Genomic DNA, 23183 nt, shown 5'->3' on the forward strand with positions numbered 1-23183 from the left:
ATCCATGTCATCAATCAATTGTTAAAATTCAAATTTTTGTAGTTTAAAATAATGCATAAAAGATGAGTTTATTAATCAAATGGTAAAAAGATCCGATTGATATGAAAATTGGCATGCATGTTAAGAACATATAGAACATGTAATTCAACGATTGAATTTTCAAAATATTATTTTAATAACAAGTTATTAGGTGGTGTAATATTACTTAGAGTTATATTTAGCATAGCTTGAATCCAACCCTCTATATATATATATATAATTAGCTCTCAAATAAAAATTTCTGGCTCCGCATTCAGCAGGGAGAGGGAATGTTTCCTAACAATGAGTTTAACTACTGTCAAGGAATCACCTTCCAACATGGCATAATGGATATGTCTCTAGCAAAAGACAATCTTCTTCGAAAGCCTTGGCTACGCATTCAATTTCTTGTTCAAATCTGCAACTTTTCCAAGTGAGTCTCTAATTAGAACACCAATACCAGAAAAAAGATAGCCCAATTAAACATATTTTTACATGTATGGGCCAAACCTAATTTGGAGTTATTGGGCCTGGGTTATCTATTCATTTCAGCGATAACCTACCTTAGATCTCGCTTACACGCCTCATAGCGTAATATAATCCTACACGCGTCAAAAATGGGCCCTGTATTACTTTGAGGTTTTTTTTTTTTTTACTTGCATGAACTACAAGCTACGCATTGTTCACCTTCGGCACTTTGTAGTGTACACTTTATGGCTTTCAAAAACAGAAGTGTGGCTCGAGTGACAGTCCAAGACATTACAAACTTTGTATCTTATGGAAGAAACTGCCGAATCAACTTTCATTGGACCACAGACTGGGTTTTGGTTGGTCTGTCATTGCCAAAATCTACTCATGTGGTCACCCTATACGTACTGGTGCTAACACTAGCGAAGTTGACATGTATTGTATTATTTGTATATATGTATGTATGCAACATAAGGAACAGCGAGAGCAATAATCAACATAAATATATAGACATTGCATTTGCAGAACTATTCCTTTAAAACTGAGTCTTTTTTTTTTGTTGCTGCTTTATAAGTGTTTTTTTTCTTGTAGTAGCTTAATTGGCAAGGTTGGCTTTTGCTTTAGCTGCTTGTCTTTAGTTTTGGTCTAAAGAGAGAAAAAAAAAAAGAGTGAGAGAGAGAGAGAGATGGAAAAGTTGTCTGGGTTGAGTCACCTCTTCATGACAATCTTTCTTCATAACTTCTCAACATTCATGGTAATACCAGCCATCACCGACGTTGCTATGACTGCACTTTGTCCTGGATTAGACGAATGCTCACTCGCAATTTACCTCACTGGTTTTCAACAGGCGGTAATTTATTTCTTTAACTCACATATGCTTTTACTTATTTACTAGCAGTGCATGTCTAGCTCTTTTATCTTAGTTTTTCCATTGTTTCTATCCTCAGCAGCGAAGTCTTTTTTTAAATTTTTTCTTTTTTACATTATTAGATTTTACTAGCAATTGCGATTAATCAAGTTGCGTGTTATCACTTATTCTCCGTTTAAACTTTAAGGTAAGACGTCCTAGACGATGTTCTTGAGAATTCACCAACCAACCACCTTTCTATTTTGTTTTAGGAATTCTTCTTTTTTTTTTTTAATATACGTTTTCTTTTCTTTCCTTTTCTTTTTTGTTTTTGTTTTTGTTTAAAGGGATACTTAGCCTTAATGCTAGTTTGGATGGAAGGGTAGAGGAGAGAGTAGAGTAGAATAGAATTGATAGAAAATTAAATAAATTTTCAACTAATTTTATTTTACTCTTTTTTACTGTCGCTTCGTACAAACAGAGCATAATCGTATAAGTGTTTTTCATTTGATAATCATGAATAAGGTGCATGTTAATAGTTTTTGTAATTACAAATCAGTTAATTCGAGAATGTAGAACTCAATTGACATGTTTTGGTATTTCTAAAAAACACTTTTAGGCTTCAAATTCTCGTTCTCTAACTACTGAATTATTAAAAACAAAAAATATTAATTAACAAGCAAAACTTTTAAAAAGCAGCTTGGCGCTCGCTGCAGCTGAACAGAGACACACACACACACACTCTCTCTCTCTCTGTCTCTCATACAACGAAATTTCCCATCAGCTTCACGAGGCTTCCTTTTTCGTTAACTTGGATTTTAGGCAACCACACAAACTTCCAATTGAGATGACCCACACTCTATTTAATTTTCTGTCTTACTCTATAGGAAAATTCGTTAATCTGTCTAATGCACCATCTTTTTCAAATATATCCAGTGTCTCTTATAAACCGTACATAGTACATTTATCTAATTACAATAATGATAATTAATGCCACAATCCTATTCTTTTGGCCCAATGTGGCACCTGCGGCTTCCAGCACTGGTGATAAAAAATAGTCTATTTGTTGATCATAGTTCGTAGGATCTAATAGCATTTGTTATGTTCATTAGACCTGGAGACCTCATTCTATCTTTAAGATATTCCAAAAAAATCTATTCTATTTTTATTTTTGTTATTAGTTACTATGAGATATCAGGCCTCACAGGACAAGTGCTGTTTACAAACTATGGGATATTATACCAAGCATATTTAATTGTTTGAAGGGGAAAAAAAGTGAAAATTTGTATGCTAGAGCCTAGATAAACGTTGATTAACATCTCTCTCTCTCTCTCAAAAGGTTTATTTATTTATCTAGCTTAGAAATTCTAATAGCCTAACCTCACCCAAAACCCACTCCCGGACTCCAATGAACAAATATGAGCTCATAGCAAGCTCTCATGGTAAGAGGAGGTACCACTTTGCCCAATATGAACGGTGGTACACAAAAAGTTTCTTCACATCTATTTATGTGTGAAACATTAAAAATCACCAATCCTCTTACCGTTAGTATCACATGTTGCAACACTCATAGTAGCTCATGACCTCTGCATCCATAGACCATTCCACAGCCTCTGCCTTGGCCCTGCTTAATACACCAGCGCATCTTTTCGGCCTTGAAAGTGTCCAAGCCGAGGCCCTAATCGTGTTTAAAGAATAGTAATTATGGAAGGTCTGGCCCAATCCAACTATTCCCATATGCGTTTTTGTGGTTTATATTTATTTATTTGGTTAATTATGATTTAAATTTAGTGCATTGGAGTTTGGACATTGCCAAGCCTAATCCAACTACATTTTGGTTGAAAGGAGTGATCAATGTTATTGGCTAGAGCCAGTGGCGGCTATCACAGTGTTACCAAAAAAAAAAACACTTAAAAAACGTTAGCTTTACAAAGCTGTATTTTAGAGTCTGTTTAGTTTAACATTTAAAATTCACATTTTTATACAATTTTTCACTTACATATATTTCAAAAAACTCTAAGAATCCCATCTTAAACTACTCTACAAAACACCCTTTAATGTTTAAATATATTAAATTTCAAAACGGGATGTCAAAGAGGCAAAGAAATATTACTCCACAAGCAAATAAAATTAACCGGATTTCAACGGGGGGTATATATATATATTTTCTGTATAACTTAAGCTTTGCTTTCTATCATTTTTCCTACTTTATTTTCAATTCTACACCCACCATGACCATTGCCTCTCTTTTTCTTTCTTATTATTGTTTTTTACGTAGATTTTTTGTTTGCTTTTTTTAGAAACAAACACTGTTAGTTTTAAAGGCTTATAGTTTTCTAAATTCTGAATCACAAATAGTCAAATAGATAGATAATCGTTGAGCGTTAAATGTTGTTCTGTGAATTGCCTATTTGGTACGTGTACCAAAACAAGCCTCTCTCTGTCTCTCTCTCTCTGTCTCTCTCTGTTGGTAGTAGAAAATGAAGGTTGTCCATGCAATGTCTTTTTGGTTTGCCAAAAAGCAAAAACTTCAAGCTTGAGTACAGAACTCCCATCAAACGAAATTTCCTTTCGGTTTCCTAGGAAAGCCTTTTGGATTTTTCAATTTCAAGTGATCTAACTCCCAAACTCCCGGACCCACAATCACATTCTTACTCACCCGTGAAGTGCAATGCGTTTTGTTCATAGTTCCTGATTTCATTAGAATCCCGATTGTCTTTTTCATGATCCAATTCAATTCACTGATCTTACTCTTGCACAGAATCATGTATAGAAACATTACAGAAAGTTATTTGGTCTTCTCTGCCCAGAGTCCCCATCCACCCACTACTCCCCAAGGCCTAAGGCCGCTAGGCCAAATGGAAGTGTGGTAATGAGTATATATATATTATCACGGCTCATGCTGAATGCATTTGTTATCTTGTTAGTATTTCCAAAAGAGACAGTCAAAATTTTAATTTTTTTTTAACTATTGAAAAAGAATTTGTTCCTTGGTGCACAAATTAAATAATCAAACTTAACTAGTAATGTGTAGTACATTTTCATTAGCTGGAAAATCAAATATAATTTTTCATAGAAAAAGAATTTGTTTGACTAAAGGGCAATTAGGTTTTTCCTTTTTATAATTAATCCTAATTCATGTAAAATTCACGTCATTCAATTTGGAATTACACTGCACAAAATGGGGGGTAATAGTCCGAATCTCTCTATCTCTTCCTTTTTCAATCACAATTAATTTTGTAAATCCTTTTCTTAATTAAAGGAAAAGATAAGAATTTGTCCCAATTGATATATAAATACCTTAATTGCTTTTCAATTTAAAGGCAAGGATGGTAATTTGACACAATTGTTGTTCGAATTTGTGCGCAAATGGCACTACTTATGTTTGTGACTTATGCAGATCATAGGGCTGGGAACATTGGTGATGACACCTCTGGTGGGAAATCTCTCTGACAAGTATGGTCGGAAAACTTTGCTCACAGTTCCAATGATTCTCACCATCATACCTCTAGGTATGCCATATGCATGCATTCTTTAATTTTATCTGAAAATGGATTGGCCAGATAGGGATTTGTCATCAGATGTTAATCATTAGATTTTCTCTGAATTGGGATCTTTCAATTAATTTCACTCAAATTAAAAAGAGAGTCAATATTAAGTTAATAAAGCAAGATTACCTTGCTTTACATACATATTATGTTAAAGTAAGATTGAGAAAAAGAATCCTTTCCATTTCACTCGAAATAAATAGAATCAATTTCATTATCCATATTAAATATTATGAATCTAAAAATGTACAAATAATTAACTAATAAAAGAGTTGGTCAATTGTTGACTAATCTTTGTATTCTATTTTAGGTTCCACCAATGCAAAATGTCATATTGAATTTGTTTTTCTTCTTTTCCATCTTATACTTAGATGACTTCATAAAGTAAAAGAAAAAGAAAAAAAGAGACCTTGGCAAGTATAAAGTGAAATACTCAGATTAGGATTAAGGATTTTTGTTCTTCTGAGCTGTTTAGACTTCTATTTGTGTTGAGATCTATCCTTATTGTTGAATTTAATTATCACTAAGAGAAGATATCAAATGTAAGAAATAGAGAATCTATCTCATGATCCATATTTAAATATCAAAAGATGTAATCCACCCATCAAATATACTCTTTATTTGAGAAGAGGATGCAGTACACCTCTTTCGATTGTCACTATGATGGATGGGTCTGAGTAGTAGGCCTCAATTAATGGAATCAGTGTTAGAATAAGTATCATTGTTAATGTTAATTTCAAAAATAGAGTTGGCAGTTGGCACTACCCACTGAAATTGGAATAAGTTGAAAACAAATCATCTCCTCATTTTAGAGCTTTATCCGAATATTAAGGAGTCAAAAAAGAAAAAAGGAAAAAATAAAATAAAAAATAAAGGAACTCACTTTTCTAAAGAAAAATAAAAAAATAGTAGGAGAATAAATCAAAAGCCCATAAAAGTCTTCCAATAATCGGATGTGAAGAGACGCATGTCCCACTCAATACCATAAATTCACTTCATATGTCTCTCTTTATTTGGGATCTTCCAGTTGGATTGGTCCAAAATTATTGCATGGTGGGAACTGGGAAACAAGCAAAATTTTTCCAATTGATGGGGTCTATAGTGGCCTATAATTTCTAAAGATGCTAACTTCTAATTTCTAAAGAAATATTCCTGATGCCTCATTGTATAATATATAGTATTTTTGTTTTCCCAGTTTCATACTAGGAAATTGAAAATTGAAACACCTTAATTGAAAGCCATAGCATTTGTATATGCCAAAAAGAAAAAGAAAAAGCTTATATGAGTGATAGTATCTTATCTCTGTTACATGTCACAGAACTGATGCAGTGATTTATTTTACTCCCAAAATGATTTCCAGGTGTTCAAATACTCCAACTACAAGACTACAATTACCACTAATGCCGATTCTTTATTTTTGATTCAAATCACATGCAATGCAAGGATATTCCAATTAAATGATGACATAACATTTGGGTTATATTAATACAGGCATATTGGCCTACAGCAGAGCGAGGACCTTCTTCTATGTGTACTATGTGTTCAAGACCCTCACCGCAATGATTTGTGAAGGAAGCGTTCATTGCCTTTCCCTTGCTTATGTGGTAATTAAACTAAATCCTTCTGAGCTCAATTCCAATTATGACAATTGAGATGGAGCATAGTTACAGTTAAAACCTTAGCCAAACACTAGGTTATCATCAGAACATTCAGCATTAGATTTTCTGAGTATTTCATGAGTAGGGAGTGAAATAATTCAACCAAAGACTGAAACACCACTTCCTTATATAATAATAATAATAATAATAATAATAATAATAATAAATCTTATATATCAATTCATAATCCTTGCTTAGCCAAAAACTAACATTAAAAAATCATAATCCTAGAGTTATTATCAATTTCTGGTTTTGATCTTCCTGGATTTTATATTTTAGCCCTTAGGATAACTAGACAGTGGGATAATGTGGATGTAGAACTAGAACCTGATTTCACTTTATTTCATTTTCTTTTGGGCCGAAAACCCACAAAAATTATATAGCTAACCTTAAAGCCCGTTCTACTTAGGGGTGGGAATCATGCACAAGCCGTTTTGTAGTTTGTAATGTGTACATTGAAAATTTTGTAATGATGGGCTTGGAGTCACCCGAATTAAATGTTAAACTAACCTTTTATGGGCCTGGAGAAATTAAAAGACTAAATATATGGACTGAGCGTCAACAATTCACACCACCAAACTGTAATTGTTGATTCTGTTAGACCCAGCTTGATGACCCACATGCAATTTTGAGGTCCAGTTAGTAGAAGAAAAGCCTGTTGCTAAATATTTACTTATATTTTTTTCCATACTTATATTCTCAAATTTTGGACATGTGTCCGTAGCATACCATACCATGTTCAGTGCACTGCACATAATCTTAACCCCAAATTTTATTGCAAACATCATGCACATCATTTTTTTTGATTGAAACTTTGAATTCTTTGATCAGTTGATCTGTAAAAACAAGTGTACAGATATTCCCTCCATAATCCAGTAGAAACTAGAAAACGAGTACACTAACTTCTACATAAACAAGTAACAATACAACGTTGTAATTTTAAGTTTGAATGTAAATTGTGCTTTGAATCTTCAGGCAGATAATGTTCCAGAAGGACAACGAGCTTCGTCATTCGGAATATTGTCAGGGATCGGATCAGCTGCATTCGTTTGCGGAACCCTGTCCACTCGTTTTCTCTCCACTGCTTCTACATTTCAGGTTCAGATTTTTCTTTTTCTCTATCAAAACAACCTCATTATAGTGTACACATATTGAACTTCCTTGTTATTATTAGGTTGCGGCCTCCGTGGCAGTTGTGGCAGCTGTGTACATGAGAATTTTCCTCCCTGATTCAATCGCAGACGACGCTCTTTCTGTCCCAATACTGTCAAAGGAAAAACTCAATGTTGTAAAATCAAAATCAGATGGAGGTTCAGCTCCCAAGACTGTGCAGATTTTTAAACCAATGCCTTCTTTTGAGGATATGCTCTCCTTGCTCAAGACTAGGTCTGTGAATTTAGTTACTCTTTTATTAGTAGTGTTTCAAGTTTGAACACAGTGAAGAGAGGAAATTTCTTTTACATATAGTCTTTTTATGTCTAGCAAGCTGAAGTTGGTACGAAATGGTGAACTTAATCATTTAACTATAATTTTAACACTATTTTTCATGTGTGTGCCTAAACTCCCAGTTAATAAGTGGAGCCCAACACGTGAGATTTTTAATATTTTAAATATGAGGCAGAGTAAAGTTAGGAATTGAACTTAAGATCTCCTGCTCTAACAATTAAACATGGAATTACAGCAAGAAGTCCTAAGTTCAATCATTGTCTTCTCTACTCTAAAACATGTGCTTTAACTTTTCTTCTTTGAGATAATTTTACTTATATATATGTACTTGAATTGCAGCTCAACATTTTCCCAAGCTGCAATTGTTGCGTTTTTCAGCAGTCTTGCAGATGTTGGTCTTCATGCTTCTATGATGGTACTTCTCCAATTCCATGAATTAACTATGTGTTTAGATTGACTTATTTGCTAAAAGTGGGTAAAAGTATAGTTGTATCTAGAAAATGTGAGGTTTTAAAAAGTTTATCAATTTCATGTGCTTGATTTTTTTTAGGCTCACCTAAAGAGTCCCTAAAGATTATTGATTTTTAAAAAATTTTAAGGAATAGGTAAAGAAAGAATATGCTTTAAAATTTCTTAGTTTTTTGCAAAGCAAATGGTCTATATAATCAAAGAAAAATTTATGCAAGTGAGCCTTGTGAGTATACATAAGAAGATGTAGCATTGAAATTTATTATTCCCTTTGCAGTATTACTTGAAGGCCAGCTTTCACTTTAGTAAGAATCAGTTTGCGGACTTAATGGTCATAACTGGGATTGCCGGGACCATTTCACAGGTATGTCTCAGATTGTTTTGTTTCAGTGCTACTTGCATTCCTTTGTAACATTGGTGATATAACCTTAATTGATTTGGTTCTATCTAAAAATTGAAGTATGGCCAAAAGAAAAAAAAAAATCTAAAAATTTGGGCATTTGTGCAGTTGCTTCTCATGCCTATGTTAGTTCCTGCTCTAGGAGAAGAGAAGCTGCTTTCAATAGGACTCTTTTTTAGCTGTGCTCATGTAAGCATCTTGTCTCTCTGTTGTGATTCTCTTTCTCTTGCATTCCACATTGGCTTGACAATGAGTACTTCTGTCAATAGTTGGTATTGTCACCTACTTATTACACACAAGAAAAAGTAATCATAGCATCTGCATCAAGTTCTAATTTATTAATTTATGGTCTTCAATGCAGATGTTTCTTTACAGCGTTGCGTGGTCCTTCTGGGTATTTCTTTGCAACTTTACTGGCAAATACAAGTTTCTTTCCATTAATTTTGGAGAATTTGCCACATTCCATAATATGTACCAAGATTAATTTTCAAAATTATACCTGTTAGACTTATATGCTTTAGCTTACTTCTGTTATGTTGTAGTATGACAATATGGCTAACATTTTGAATGCTGATAGGTACCTTATGTCGCTGCTATGTTCTCCATATTGTTTGTTTTCTCCCAGCCATGTGTGAGTTTTTATTTTCTAGTTTCAATCTATAATATTTGATTGGATATAGTCTGTTGTCTAAATTATTTTAAAATTTGCAGATGAGGAGCATTGTTTCTAAACAAGTTGGGTCATGCGAACAGGTATATTTCTGTAAGAGTTCCTGCAATCTTTTGGTTGATTGGTATCAATTTTTATATTATGCTGGCGTTAGGCTATTAACAACTATGCTGTACGTGAATTTTATTTCTTGAAGTGAGTTTTTTAAAGATCTTGCCCGAAAAAAGAAAAAAAGAAAAAGAAAAAGAAGAAAAAAAAGCAGTCTGTGATGGACTAAATATGTGTCCTGTTTACTCTGGATGGAATCCTTTTTTTGGACTGGTTTGGCTTTTTACAAATGATTATTCTTAATTTCCTTTCGTTCCCTTCTGTTTCAGGGAATGGCTCAAGGGTGTATTTCAGGCATATGTTCCTTTGCCAATGTTGTTTCTCCCTTAGCTTTCTCTCCTCTAACAGGTAATTGGAATTTCAATTTAATATCTAATTAGGCCCAAAAGCCAACCAAAATTAACAAAGTTAAATTCTTCTTCCAGCTTTATTTCTATCTGATGATGCACCTTTCGATTTCCCTGGATTCAGCATTATGTGCATTGGATTTGCTTCGGTAAGAGATAAGTTTTCCTTCTACGTTCCATATGCATTTGGCTGGTCTAATCAATTAATATTTACGAGTTTACACCAGTACCTGAACTTCCATTTCTCTGGTATACGTGCTAGTCTAATCAATGGATCTATAGGTGATTTACACCAATGTGGAGACTACCATATGTTCTTTAGATGAAGCTACCTATCAATCTAAAGCTGGCCTTAATGATGAGAGAATAAATGACAAGATGATGCTGAAAGCAGTATATTGTTTGTGCTTCATATGAATCATATAGTACTTTGGCATATTTAATTATATTAATGAGCTCATATAGAAGGGCACGAAAGCACCCCAGGAATTTAGTTAACTGCAAACTAGGTTAGCTAAGCACAAATTTCATTTCAAATTCCAAATGATTTTTCCCAATTCAGAAAAGTTCCATATAAGTTATTTATATCTTAATTACATTTTTGAGCTCTTTAGCCATGTTTCTTGCTAATCAACTTAAAGTTTGAATTCTTAATGCTTTGCGCTGTGGACTCGATTTCTAAGACAACTTTTATATGTGTAGATGATAGCCTTTGTTCAGAGTATGACAATAAGGGCGGCTCCTCTTATATCAAGTCACACAGTTAACAGTTGCAACTATGCAGCGGTCTAGTATTGAACGATGTGAATGCTCAAAACTGGAAGCATGCTCCCTAGCATTCTAAGACCTTCCACTTATTCATACGCATGTTGAGCAGAAATATCAAAGTTTCAAGTTGCAACAATTATCTTGCCCCCGGTAATCATGAGAAGCTGTAAATTATTTTAGACCATTTGCTAGCTGTTCCCATTGGGAGTCTGTCCGAAATTTGGCAATAGATTTTACTTTTCATGAAAGTTGCTCTCAAAGGCGACTAATTGAAGAATCAAAGCCTGAGCCTATTTTTGAAAAGCACATCAATGGTAACAATCATTGTAAGGTCATAGTTTAAGGACATATGCCCTTTGTCACTTTGTAGCACAATTTGGACTTGAATAAATAGGGTAAAAGAGAAGGGCATAGCTGTTGATATGAATGTATTGGATGGGTTACAGCTAGCCCTATGTTAGTGAAAATTTTCTGCCCCATCTGTTTATTGCTTACTCTTTGTATGATTTTGCAATTGATCCATGACTTTTGCATTTATATTCTAAAGAGTAGGAACTCTATACCTTGTGGGTTCATCATTTAATTGGATTCACTGTGCTTCTAAAAGCTTCCTATTGGCTACTCCATGCTGGAAGGACTGATCACTATACTGTGATCAATACTTTTTTCAGAGAGAGATAATGGATGTCTCTTCCTTTGTTCCCAAGGGGACAGTAGGCTCTACTGAGGTGATTAGCAGTGAGGTATTACTTATTTGATGTTGGTGTGAGCGTGTGTTCCAAACACTTTTATTATTATTATTTATTTTCTAGTTGTTGGAAATTTATGAGTAAAATAGCCATTGGGTAATTATGAGAAAAATAGTCATTGGGCTTTTATGAGTTATTAGTAACCAATAGTTATAGACCATTATTGTCATGAATAGCCTATATAATACCCATCATCACATCCTTTTCAATAAGATATATTTTACTACATTAGATTTAGATATACACAATTCTATTCTTCTTCTCTCTCACATATTTTTCTACAATATATATTTGTTTTGAGGAAATGCAATAGAGGGTTGTTCTTGAACTTTAGTGAGTGGAAGTGCATCCATCATGAAGGTTGATGCAATAGTCTAATCTTGGGGGTAGTTTAGCCAAGAGAACCAGTGACACCGAGTTTTACTCTTGGTGGCATGAATCAATTTTGGCGTAAATGCACTTTTAGTCCCTACATTTTGGTGTTTTTTTCATTTTAGTCCATAAATTTTAATTTTACCATTTTTAGTCTCTAATTCAATTAACGTGTTCCATTTTGGTCTTTTCCGTCAGTCAACCGACGGAAATAGCTGAGGTAGCTGCCGGAGGAATTAAAATATTATAAAAAATGCCACATCACCATGACACATCAGCATAAAATTTAAAAAATTAATTTATTAATTTTAACTAAATAATAAAAATAAAAACAGAATTAAAAAACTAAAATTCACATAAATTAAAATTGCTTTTCATGTTCTTCAGATTGTTCTTCATTTTACAACTTGTTCTTCATATTCTTCTCAAATCAAACCCAACACAAACCCATCATAAGAACACAATTCCAGCAACCCAAGAACTCAAACCCAGATCACTAGGACATAAATGAAAACAAGAAGAAAAAACTCAAATTCAACACCTCAGAGATCATTAAACCCAGCACTATCAGATCTACCACAAATCAAAATCATCTCATGTTCTTCCCCAAATTCTAACACAATCAACACTGAATTCTCAGCAAATCAAACCCATAAACCCAGTTAACAAAATATCTCAAAAATTGAACGAATTCAAAACACAAAAACAAAGAAATCTTCATCTCTAACATCAAGTCCCTCTCTCTCAGCATCTTCTCTGTCCTCTCTCTGTTCGACCTCAGCCTCTCCATCTTCTTCCTCATCGCCCTCAACTCCTCCGCGAGCGACACATCCAGAGATTTGATCTGAAGAATATGAAGAACAAGTGTGTATACACTCTCTGATACATATTCACAAATCCTCACAAACACAGAACATGAGCACAAAAATCCCTGTACCTTACCCTTTGTCATACCTGTGTTGATCACGAGCTCACGCGCCGCCACATGTGATCTCACGCGTCGCCACGGCCACGGTTCTTGGCAGATCCGTGAAGCCTTTAACCTCCACAATTCCATGCGCCGTCCTAGGCAATAGATCGAGAAGTTGAGTTCCAGGTTCTAGAGAGAGATCGGATAAATATGAAGTGTTTGGCCCGGGTTTAGAGAGAGAAAGGATGAGAGGTTGGGAACCACCATCGTCGTGATGGCGGCGGCTGGGCTTCACGACGGAGCTAGGAGGCTGTCCTTCGTTTAGATCGAAGAGAGGGTGAGACCGATCCAGAGCAAGAGAGCTTATAGGTTTCGGTTTTAGAGACAATTTGAGGCTGAGATGTGAAACCATCGCCTATGGTGGCGGCGGTGATGAGCTTGAGAGCCTTCACCATGGTGTTCTGAGACAGAGACAGTTTAGATCAGAGATTTTGAGGTTGAGATAGTTAGTTCGGAGATGGAGAAGACCACCGTGGTGGCGATGCTGGTGATCGCAGTGATGAGTTCAAGGCACTCGGTCATGGAGGCTCGGGTGTGAGAGAGAGAGAAGGCTCTGTAAAATGAAGAACAAAAGAACATGAAAAATAATCATGAATTTTAGTTTTTACTTCTATTTTTATTTTTATTATTTAGTTAAAATTAATAAATTAATTTTTAAAATTTATATGTTGATGTGTCATGGTGATGTGACATTTTTTATAATATTTTAATTCCTCCGGCAGCCACCTCAGCTATTTCCATCGGTTGACTGATGGAAAAGACCAAAATGGAACGCCCTAATTGAATTAGGGACTAAAAGTGGTAAAATTAAAATGTATGGACTAAAATGAAAAAAAAGGCCAAAATGTAGGGACTAAAAGTGCATTTACGCCATCAATTTTTAAGGACAACGCTTTCGTAGCGTGATTCTATAGCATTGTGAGATTGTTCTAAACTTCTTTTTATTTTATATCCTTGCTAATTATTGGGGATATTATTTGTTGTATCACAACTTGTTTATTCACTAAAAATTTTCAATACACAACTATTTACACAACTCGTTACTTGATGAGTTATGACAAAAGTTGTGAACTTTGCTGTGCCCTAGCATTTTTCTATGCATATTTGCTAAATATTTGCTTATTTAGCATTTTTCTTACTTTTATAGCCCAAAAGCGACATGCCGTTAATATGAAGAAATGGCTGCCCCTTTGTGCTCTCCCCTTCGTGGCCAAACTAAAAAATAAGATGGCATGTTTTCTCTCTCGTGAAGAACAAAATGAACTGGTCTGAAGCAATAAAAAAGTTGAGGAGTCACACGGTGGGCATGAAGATCTTGCTACAGTCGGGCTTGGTAATTTCAATCTCTCCACACCGGTGAAGCTATCCTTTAAGGATAAGCTCGTTGGGGAGATATCGGGTGCCTACACCTAAGCTTTTGACTTCGCTACGCATATGGATGCTGAGTCCGACTCAGATGAAGAGATCAATGAAGTAAGGGAGGGATTTGCTACTATCAAGCTTTCTAAGGAGACTGAGTCGAGCATTCGAGCTCCTTGGTCTAAGGCCATTATCATTAAGGTGTTTGGGAGAACGGTTGGTTTCATTTCCTGGTGAGACAAACCCAGAAGTCAACATGAAGGGATTGTGGAAACCAACGGGAAGGTTAGACATGGTGGACATTGGCAAGGATTTCTTCCTGGTGAGATTCTCGGTACAGGAAGACCTTGAAACTGTGCTCAAGAGAGGCCCCTGGTTCATAAGGGAGCACTTTCTTTCCATTCGCAAATAGGAAGCAAATTTTAAGTTGTCGGAAGCTTTAGTTACCTCGGTGGCAGTTTGGGTTCTCCTCAACAAACTTCCCATAGAATATTATGACGCTGGGGGGTTCTAAGATAGATTGGGCAAGCTATAGGGAACGTCCGAAGGGTCGATACTTATACCACCACTGAGGCCAGAGGTAGATACACTTGTATCTGCGTACAAGTCGATATCGGTAAACCACTTGTTAAGTCGGTTTGTATTGGCAAGCACCAGCAGAATGTAGTTTATGAGGGACTCCAAAAGCTTTGTTTCCTAAGGGTCGATACTTATACCGCCACTAAGGCTAGAGGCAGATACGCTCATATCTGCGTACAAGTCGATATTGGTAAACCACTTGTTAAGTCGGTTTGTATTGGCAAGCACCAGCAGGATGTAGTTTATGAGGGACTCCAAAAGCTTTGTTTCCTATGTGGGCGTATTGGTCATTGGCAGGAAAGCTGCTAGTATACCATCAGACCACCCTCACCTTCGGCCAACGCAGAAAACACGGAAAGGGTCGTCGACAAGGAAGGCCTAGCCTCTCCGCCTCCCGAGGTGCACGAGGTAGAGTCACATGATGCTGCTTTCGGGCCTTGGATGGTGGTTTCACGAAGAAGGAAAGGTCCTAAAGCTGGCCAAAAAAGCAACACCAACCTCAAACCCAAATTGCACCATTCTTTTAAAAATCCCAATATGGTAAAGGAGGAGACAAACAAGGGTGACAGGTTGCCAGCTGGGTCAAAAAGTGCCGATGGGAAGAGAAAAGCAAGAAGTGATTTGGACCTTTCAGTGGAACCTAAGCTCAATTCAGTGGGTAATAAGGTGTCGGGGTTAGTGGGCTCGGGCTCTTCAAGGATTACATATACCGAATTTCCTATTAGGCCTTCCATAAAATTCAATCAAGGCTTAACTTTGGCAAAGCCCGTGGCCATTTCAGTAAAGGGCAAAAAAGACCTTGCAAGAGGCAGGGCATCTCCTATCTCTTCAGACAGCGCCGTCCAAGCAAAGAAAAAAAATTCAGCTCTGCTTTCTTCACACGTAGAGAAACTTCCTTCCACTTTTGTTTGGTCAAACAGTATTATAATATTCAAGGGGATTCTAATGGAGGTTTTCAATTCCAAAGAAAATCGGGAAGAGAAGTGGGTGATCAATTTGGAGGGGAGGATTGTGGAAATTCCTTCAGTGGTCATCACCGAAGTCCGAGCTCTCCCTACACACAAAATGGGTTGGTTTAGCGCAAAGCTTCGCAAAGCATGGAAGCTCATCTTCCTTCTGACTCCGAGGAGTGCGATAATGGGTTTTTTTTTTTTTCCTTTGATCGATCCAGCATAGGGGATGATGACCAATCCATGGTGGAGCACCGAGAAATTCCAACCGGTGATGAAATTCTTAATATTGGACAACCACCGAGAAATCAGTGGAGGTACTGGAGCATTGTGTGACTCTGAAGCCTAGCAACGATCAGATGGTAGAAGTGGCGAGGATGTCCGGATGGAATTTGACAGAAGAAGCGTGAATGCTCCCTCTGTATGATGAATTCCAAGTCCAAATCATCATTTAGTTATGAATGTGATTGCTTGGAATTTTAGGGGTGCATTGAAGGCTTCGTTTATTAAGCATGCTATTGAATTGGCCAATAACCATAATCCGGCCATTATGATCATCATGGAGACTCATATTGGCGGAGAGAGAGCTAAGGAAATTACGGACAATCTCCCTTGTGATGGAGCGATTCATACGGACACAATAGGCTATCCTGGTGGCCTCTGGCTCATGTGGAACACTGAGAAGGTGCATGTTGCTCAGCTTGCCAAGTCTGAACAGGAAATCCATGTTTTGGTAAAGGTAACCTTTTCCAACCTTGATTATATTCGTACTGCCATTTATGCTAGTCCTAGGTTTCATGAAAGATGTATTTTGTGGAATAATTTGAAAATTTTTGCTAACCTTCATGATTAACCTTGGATTATTGCTGGTGATTTCAACGAAATGCTTGTTGATGGGGATAAATTTGGGGTAGGGCTGTCAGTGCCAATCGGTCCTTAATCTTCAAAGAATGTCTTGATAGTTGTAATATGATTGATTTGAGGTTTTCGAGTCCCCGTTTTACTTGGTCTAATCAGAGAGATATTTCGGATCTGATTCAAGAAAGAATTGATTAGTTTTTTGCCAATCCAAGCTGGTGTGCATTGCATCCCAATGCGAGGGTTAGTCATTTGGTTCGTTATCACTCTGATCATTGTCCCATTCTGTTGGAATCTGACCCGGGTAGTGGTGCATACCTTCCTCGACCTTTCAGGTTTCAAAGTTTTTGGCTTGAAGACTTGACTTTTCCCAAGTTTATCTCAAATACTTGGAACCGATCCTTCTCTTTACAAGAAGCGTCGGAAAAATTTGCTAATAAGGCAGTGGATTGGAATAAAAACCATTTTGGTAATATCTTTGTCAAAAAGAAACGGGTAATGGCCAGATTAGGCGGAGTCCAAAAAGCTTTGACGACACACCCCTTTTCATCCTTGCTAGCCTTGGAAAACAAACTGCAAAGTGAGCTAAATGATATTCGGAGTTAGGAGGAGGAGCTTTGGGTTCAGAAATCTCGAATTAATAGATTGGTTCATGGGGATAGAAATACTTCCTTCCATCATGTGTCTGCCATTGTTTGAAGAAGGCGCAATTGAATTTCTTGTATTAAAAATGATGCAGGGGATTGGATTCATAATGAGAGGGAGATTGTGGAGTTCATTAGATGGGGGTTTGACAAGCTTTTCACTTCTAGTTTGGATAGTGCCCCCCTTACTCCTCCTCAACCCTCTTGGTGGCAATCTTCCCTCACCAAAGAAGAAAAGAATACCCTTTGCATGCCTATTTCTGATGCTGAAATCAAAGATGGTCTCTGGGCGATGAAGCCTTGGAAATCTCTAGGTCTTGATTAGGGGTGTCCAACCAGACCCGCCACCCGCCCAACTCGGCTGACCCGACGCCGGCGATGGTCAGCAGCAGGTCTTCGCCCATAAAACCCGACACCGGTGGGTCGGTTGACGGGTTTAAGCTTGAAAAACCGATGTTGAACCGACCCGACCGGAAAACACATCGGAATTAAGTTCTAGGCCGGATCTTGCTGGTTTGTGTCCGATCTGTGTGAATCGTCGCCGAATTTTGCTGGTTTTTGCTCTGAAACATCCTCTCTCTCTCTCTCTCTCTCTCTATTAGGCCGAATCTCGAAGAGTCCGGCAAGATCTCAGTGTAAGTCGAAGAGATCTCGCCTGATCTCTTTAACTTACACTAAGATCTTGCCGGACTCTTCGAGATCCGGCCTAATAGAGAGAGAGAGAGAGAGAGGATGTTTCAGAGAAAAATCCAGAGATTTTGGCAAATTCGGCGACGATTCACACAGTACAAAACCGCCCAATACTCGACCAAAAATTGATGGAAATCCGACCATCCGAACCGTTACCTCCGGCGGGTCCTCGTTTAGGAGACCTGAAGTGATCAGGTCGGTTCCGGGTTGGGCACAAACCCGACCCGGACCGACCCGTGGACAAGCCTAGTCTTGATGGATTACACGCCGGGTTTTTTCAAAAGTTTTGGTTTGTCGTTGGTGAGTCGATCAAAAAGGAAGTTAAGCTAGCCTTTGAGGAGAGGAAAATTCCTAGCTACCTAAACAAGACCAACATTACACTGATTCCTAAGATCTCGGGTCTAGAAACTTTAGGAAACTACCGTCTTATTAGCTTGTGTAATACGGTGTACAAGCTTGTGACAAAAATTATTGTGTGCAGATTGAGGCCTTTTCTTGACAAGCTTATCTCTCCGTTCCAATCAGCTTTTGTTTCGGGTAGAAAGGGGGTGGATAATGCCACTATTGTGCAAGAACTCATACATACTATTAGCTCCAAGAAAGGCTGTGTGGATTATATGGCAATAAATGTTGACTTAGAGAAGGCGTATGACAAGTTAGAGTGGAGTTTTATTCGGGAAGTTCTGATCAACTTGAACTTGCCTAATCATTTGGTGGCTCTTATTATGAGCTGCGTTTCTTCGGTGTCCACCTCTATTCTTTTTAATGGCGGCAGTGCTGATCCTATCCTCCCAACTAGAGGTATTAGGCAAGGGGATTCGCTTTCCCCTTACCTTTTCATTCTGTGTATGGAAGTCCTTGGGCATCTTATTGAAGAAAAATGTAGTGAGAAGAGCTGGATCCCTGTTAAAAGTTCCAAAAGTGGGTTAGCAATCTCCCATTTGTTCTTTCCTGATGACTTATTTCCCTTTGCCAAAGCTGATCACGTTAATTGTTCTACCATAAGAGATGTGCTTGATGAGTTTTGCATACGATCAGGCCAGACCGTTAGTGACAGTAAACCCAGGGCGTTTTTCTCCCCTAATGTGGACATTGACACTAGGGAATCTTTGTGCAACATCTTGGGATTTAAGTCAAAGCCTAATCAAGGTAAGTATCTTGGTTTCCCTATCAAGCATCAGGGCACTGACAGTCAAGATTACAACTTTGTGCTGGATAGAATTAAGCAAAAATTGGTTGGATGGAAGGCAATCTTTTATCTATGGCAGGAAGAGTTGAGCTTATTCAAGCCTTAACATCCGTGGTTCTGGCTTACACTATGCAGTGTGCTGCCTTGCCAGGAAAATTGCTTGAAAACATTGATAGAGTTAACCGGAACTTTTTATGGGGCTCCACTAATACAACCAAAAAGACTCATTGGGTGGGATGGCACAAAGTCATTAGATCTAAAGAGGAGGGAGGCTTAGGTCTCCAATCGGCTAAACGGAAGAACTTAGCTTTCCTTGCTAAACTTAATTAGAGATTCCACACAGAAAATGATTCTATTTGGGCCAAAGTGCTCAAAAGTAAGTGTTGCTCAAACCGAAGGACAATTTCTAGGAACGTCGATAAACTTCCTTGTTCTAGGGTGTGGAAGGCAATGAAAATGGGTTTGGCGGTTTTTAAAAAAGGCATGAGATGGATTTCGAGAGGAAGTAGTAAGTTTAGGTTTTGGCATGATAATTGGACCATGAGTGGCCTTTTGAGATCAGCTATCCAAGGTCCACTATTGGAGGAAGAAGAAAATTTGCTTGTAAAGGATTTTAATGGGCCTGGTAGGTGGGATTGGTCTAAATTGTCTTTCTTTCTACCTGATTCTATTCTTATGGAGCCGAAGTCCATTCCTCATTCCACTTTGGTCTTAAGTATGGAAGATAGGTTGATTTGGAGTGGCACGAGTCATGGGGACTTTGACCTCAAATCAACTTATTATTTGGCTATGAACTTTCAAGACTCTCCTACTCTTTTCTCGGGTAAGTGGGTTTGGAAAATGGAGACATTACTGCACATTAAGTTCTTCATATGGATGTGCCTTCATGATAGCATTGGAGTGGGAGTGTGTATAGCTAGAAAGGGTTTATGGGATTTGGAAACCTGTCAAATCTGTCAAAGGGAGCCTGAGACTATACTGCATGGGCTGCGTGACTGTGTGGTGGCAAAAAACATTTGAGCTCAGTTGGGAATTAAAGCTAATGACAGGTTTTTTTTAAGGAAGATATGCTTTAGTGGTTCAGCAGAAATTGTAAAGATTCTTTGAGTCGTGTGGGAAGTCATACTCCTTGGAGAATTATATTTGCCTTTGCTATTTGGATGATTTGGAAACAGAGGAATGACATGGTTTTTAATAATTGCCCCTACAAAGCTAACCTCCACAAGGATATTTTCTTTTGTGCATCATAGTTTCAATATTGTGTTTTAAATTCTAAGCAAGTTGGTGCGCAAAGGGTGACACAAATTCGTTGGAAAAGGCTGCAGCAAGGATGGATCCGCCTCAACACTGATGGTGCTTCCAGTGGTAACCTGGGCTTGGCTGGGTGTGGAGGTATTTTGAGGAATGAGCGTGGCCTTAGAGATAGGGAGAGCTACCAGCTTTACCGCGAAGCTTTGGGGCCTTAGAGATGGCCTCACCCTCTGCAAAGACCTTAGCTTGTGTGCTGTTAATATCCAAATTGATGCTAAAGCTATTATTGAGCTCCTTGCTATCCCCCTTTGCTCTAATACTGTAATTACTCCTATTGTTGATGATTGCAGGCGCTTGCTTAGTCAAATTCCCCAAGTTAGGCTTGGTCATTGCTATTGCGAAGCAAATGGTTGTACATATTTTCTTGCCAAGAAAGGGATTACTCAAGATGGAGATTTTTTTTTGTTTATGTTGATCCTCCCATGGAATTGCTTGAGCTTATAAACTCAGATTGCTCCTGATACATTGTTTTCCCTTTAGTTTCTTGCTGTTAATGAATTCCAGTTTATCAAAAAAAAAAGAAGAAGAAATGGCTGCCAAAGTCCAGACACTTAAAAAAGGAAGCTGTATAATCATCTAAATATCTCAACTTCCATGAGAATAATTGGCTGTGCTGTCTAGTATCCTTTTTGATATCGAAAAGTTGTGGCAACCCTCAAAAGAGTTCTATCTTTTTAATTATGAGTACTCAGTATCAGTAAAGAACTAATTAAGTGGGGGCACGTAATGAGAATGGGCATAAACTTCCATAATTTTAGTACTAGTTAAAAGCTAAGTGACAAAAATTTAATACTAATGTGAACTTGATTCAAACCAATACAATATATTCTCTCTACTTCCTAGAATCCTGTTTGAATTTTTTTTTTCTTTCTGTTTAATAAAGCTGGCTTTCATCGTAGTGTACCTTTACAATAATACAGGGATATATGCAAGTGGCACTAGTGGCATCATCTCCATCTTATATATGCAAATGGATAGAACTTTTTTTGTTTTTTTGTTTTTGGGATAAGAAATGACAAGAATCATTGTATATTACTTGGTATAAGATTTGTGGCCCAATAATGTGAACAGCTTATGAATTTTTATTTATTTATTAACCTTTGAATATTTGTTGAGCTTTTGACTTTTTGGCTATTGGCTTATACAGTATAGATAAATGGTGCTCTATACAACACCTGATTTGCTCTTGACACACGACCAACCAACTAATCAAAAAAAACACGTGACCGTCACGCGTATCACAACTGTCTGAACATTATCACAACTGTCTAAGCGTTAAAGAAATCGTCACGTCCATGTTCCATTGTTCGCCACATTTATTAAGGGACCCTCATTTTTCCAAACGCCCGCCACAGAATCTGCATTCGTGGAAGCCATTTTAGGATTTGACTCCAACGTGTGTATATATATATTTTCTTTTTTAAGAAAGTGGTGTTGGATGGTCAGATTACTCTACTTTCTTTTCACGACACATCCTGAAAACTTTATGGACTGTGGATTAATTCTAGAAGCTTCAGATTTTACATGTCAGACTAATGAATTCACTACTACCCTACTACTGCTACAAGTTGTACTAAATAAAACTTATATATGATATGATAATTAATGTAACGGTAAGCTTAAACTAAATTTTATTTTCTCTTTAGGATCGGTGATAGGTCAGTATTAAAATTTGTAGAGTACTCATACTATTCTTATATCTATATATTTAGAGGATTCAAAAAAATTAGATATAGTTTTAAAAATATTAAAAATACTCCTAATTTAATTAGATAATTTTTATTCTTAAAAATAAAAAATATGATTAAAATTGTAATTCAACAAAATTCAAAAACAAAAAACTATAAGAGAATTCTTTTTCCCTAAAAATTAGCATACACTTTCTATTTAGATATATTTACATACCTTTGATACTTTTTTTTTTCTTAAAAACTAGTACACACTAAATCCAATAGTTTACTCATGTGTAACCTCATTAACAATAGATAATTCAAATTGAAAAATTACATTAAACTAAAAAAAAAAGCCACATCGCACGTGCACAATGTGTGTGACGAGGCTAGTATCTAATTATCAATTTTTATTTAGGGTAAATTGCAAATTACACCTCTAAAGTTTGGGAGTATTTGGATTTAACATCCTCAAATTCTGAAATTTCAAGGTGCAAAATTTAAATACCCTTAAAATTTAGGGGGTAAATTCTAAATTGTCAAAATGTAAAATCCAAACACTCTTAAATTTCAGGAGTAAAATTCAAATTTTGAAATTTCAGAGTGTAAAATTTAAACACTCCCAAATTTAAGAGGTGTAATTTGCAATTTACCCTTTTATTTTTATGAATTATCTAAAGATTTGGGTATATATTAATCATCCATTTTTAGAAACATTTTATAAAGAATTGAAAAAGCTGTAAAAAAAAATTAATTTTTTCATTTTTCTTAAAAATATTTTCTAATATAATTTATTAATTTACGTTTGTAAAACTCATTAATCCATTTATCTTTCAATTGCTCTCTACGTCAAGATTGGTGATATCGGTTTGAACTAAAATTTGTAGAATGCGGCCTAGTCTTATTCGTAATCAATAAGTCGTACCGTTCCTATTTTTTTTTTTTTTTTTAAAAAAAAGTCGTACCGTATAGCATAAAATTTGATATATTTCCATTAGTAGGTGAACCAACCACTGCCTCTTTGACGGAAGCCTTCCCATTCTTCCTTAGTTTACAGTCTTCCAAACATAATTTAATGAATAATAATTTTAATGAA

At 36.6% G+C, this 23183-nt stretch overlaps 1 protein-coding gene across 1 annotated transcript; it reads left to right on the forward strand.

The window, feature by feature from the left end:
- The first annotated feature begins 997 nt into the window (after window positions 1-997).
- Window positions 998-11293, forward strand: LOC142644474 (uncharacterized). The gene is made up of 14 exons (XM_075819078.1): window positions 998-1336; window positions 4734-4845; window positions 6373-6485; window positions 7515-7637; window positions 7714-7925; window positions 8325-8400; window positions 8731-8817; window positions 8962-9042; window positions 9215-9247; window positions 9431-9484; window positions 9565-9606; window positions 9901-9979; window positions 10057-10127; window positions 10681-11293. Exons 1-14 carry the CDS (start codon window positions 1172-1174, stop codon window positions 10768-10770), a joined length of 1338 nt encoding a protein of 445 aa, XP_075675193.1. The 5' UTR covers window positions 998-1171; the 3' UTR covers window positions 10771-11293.
- Window positions 11294-23183: the final 11890 nt, after the last annotated feature.

This window comes from Castanea sativa, chromosome 1, assembly GCF_040712315.1.
Source record: "Castanea sativa cultivar Marrone di Chiusa Pesio chromosome 1, ASM4071231v1".
Classification (NCBI taxonomy): Eukaryota; Viridiplantae; Streptophyta; class Magnoliopsida; order Fagales; family Fagaceae; genus Castanea; species Castanea sativa.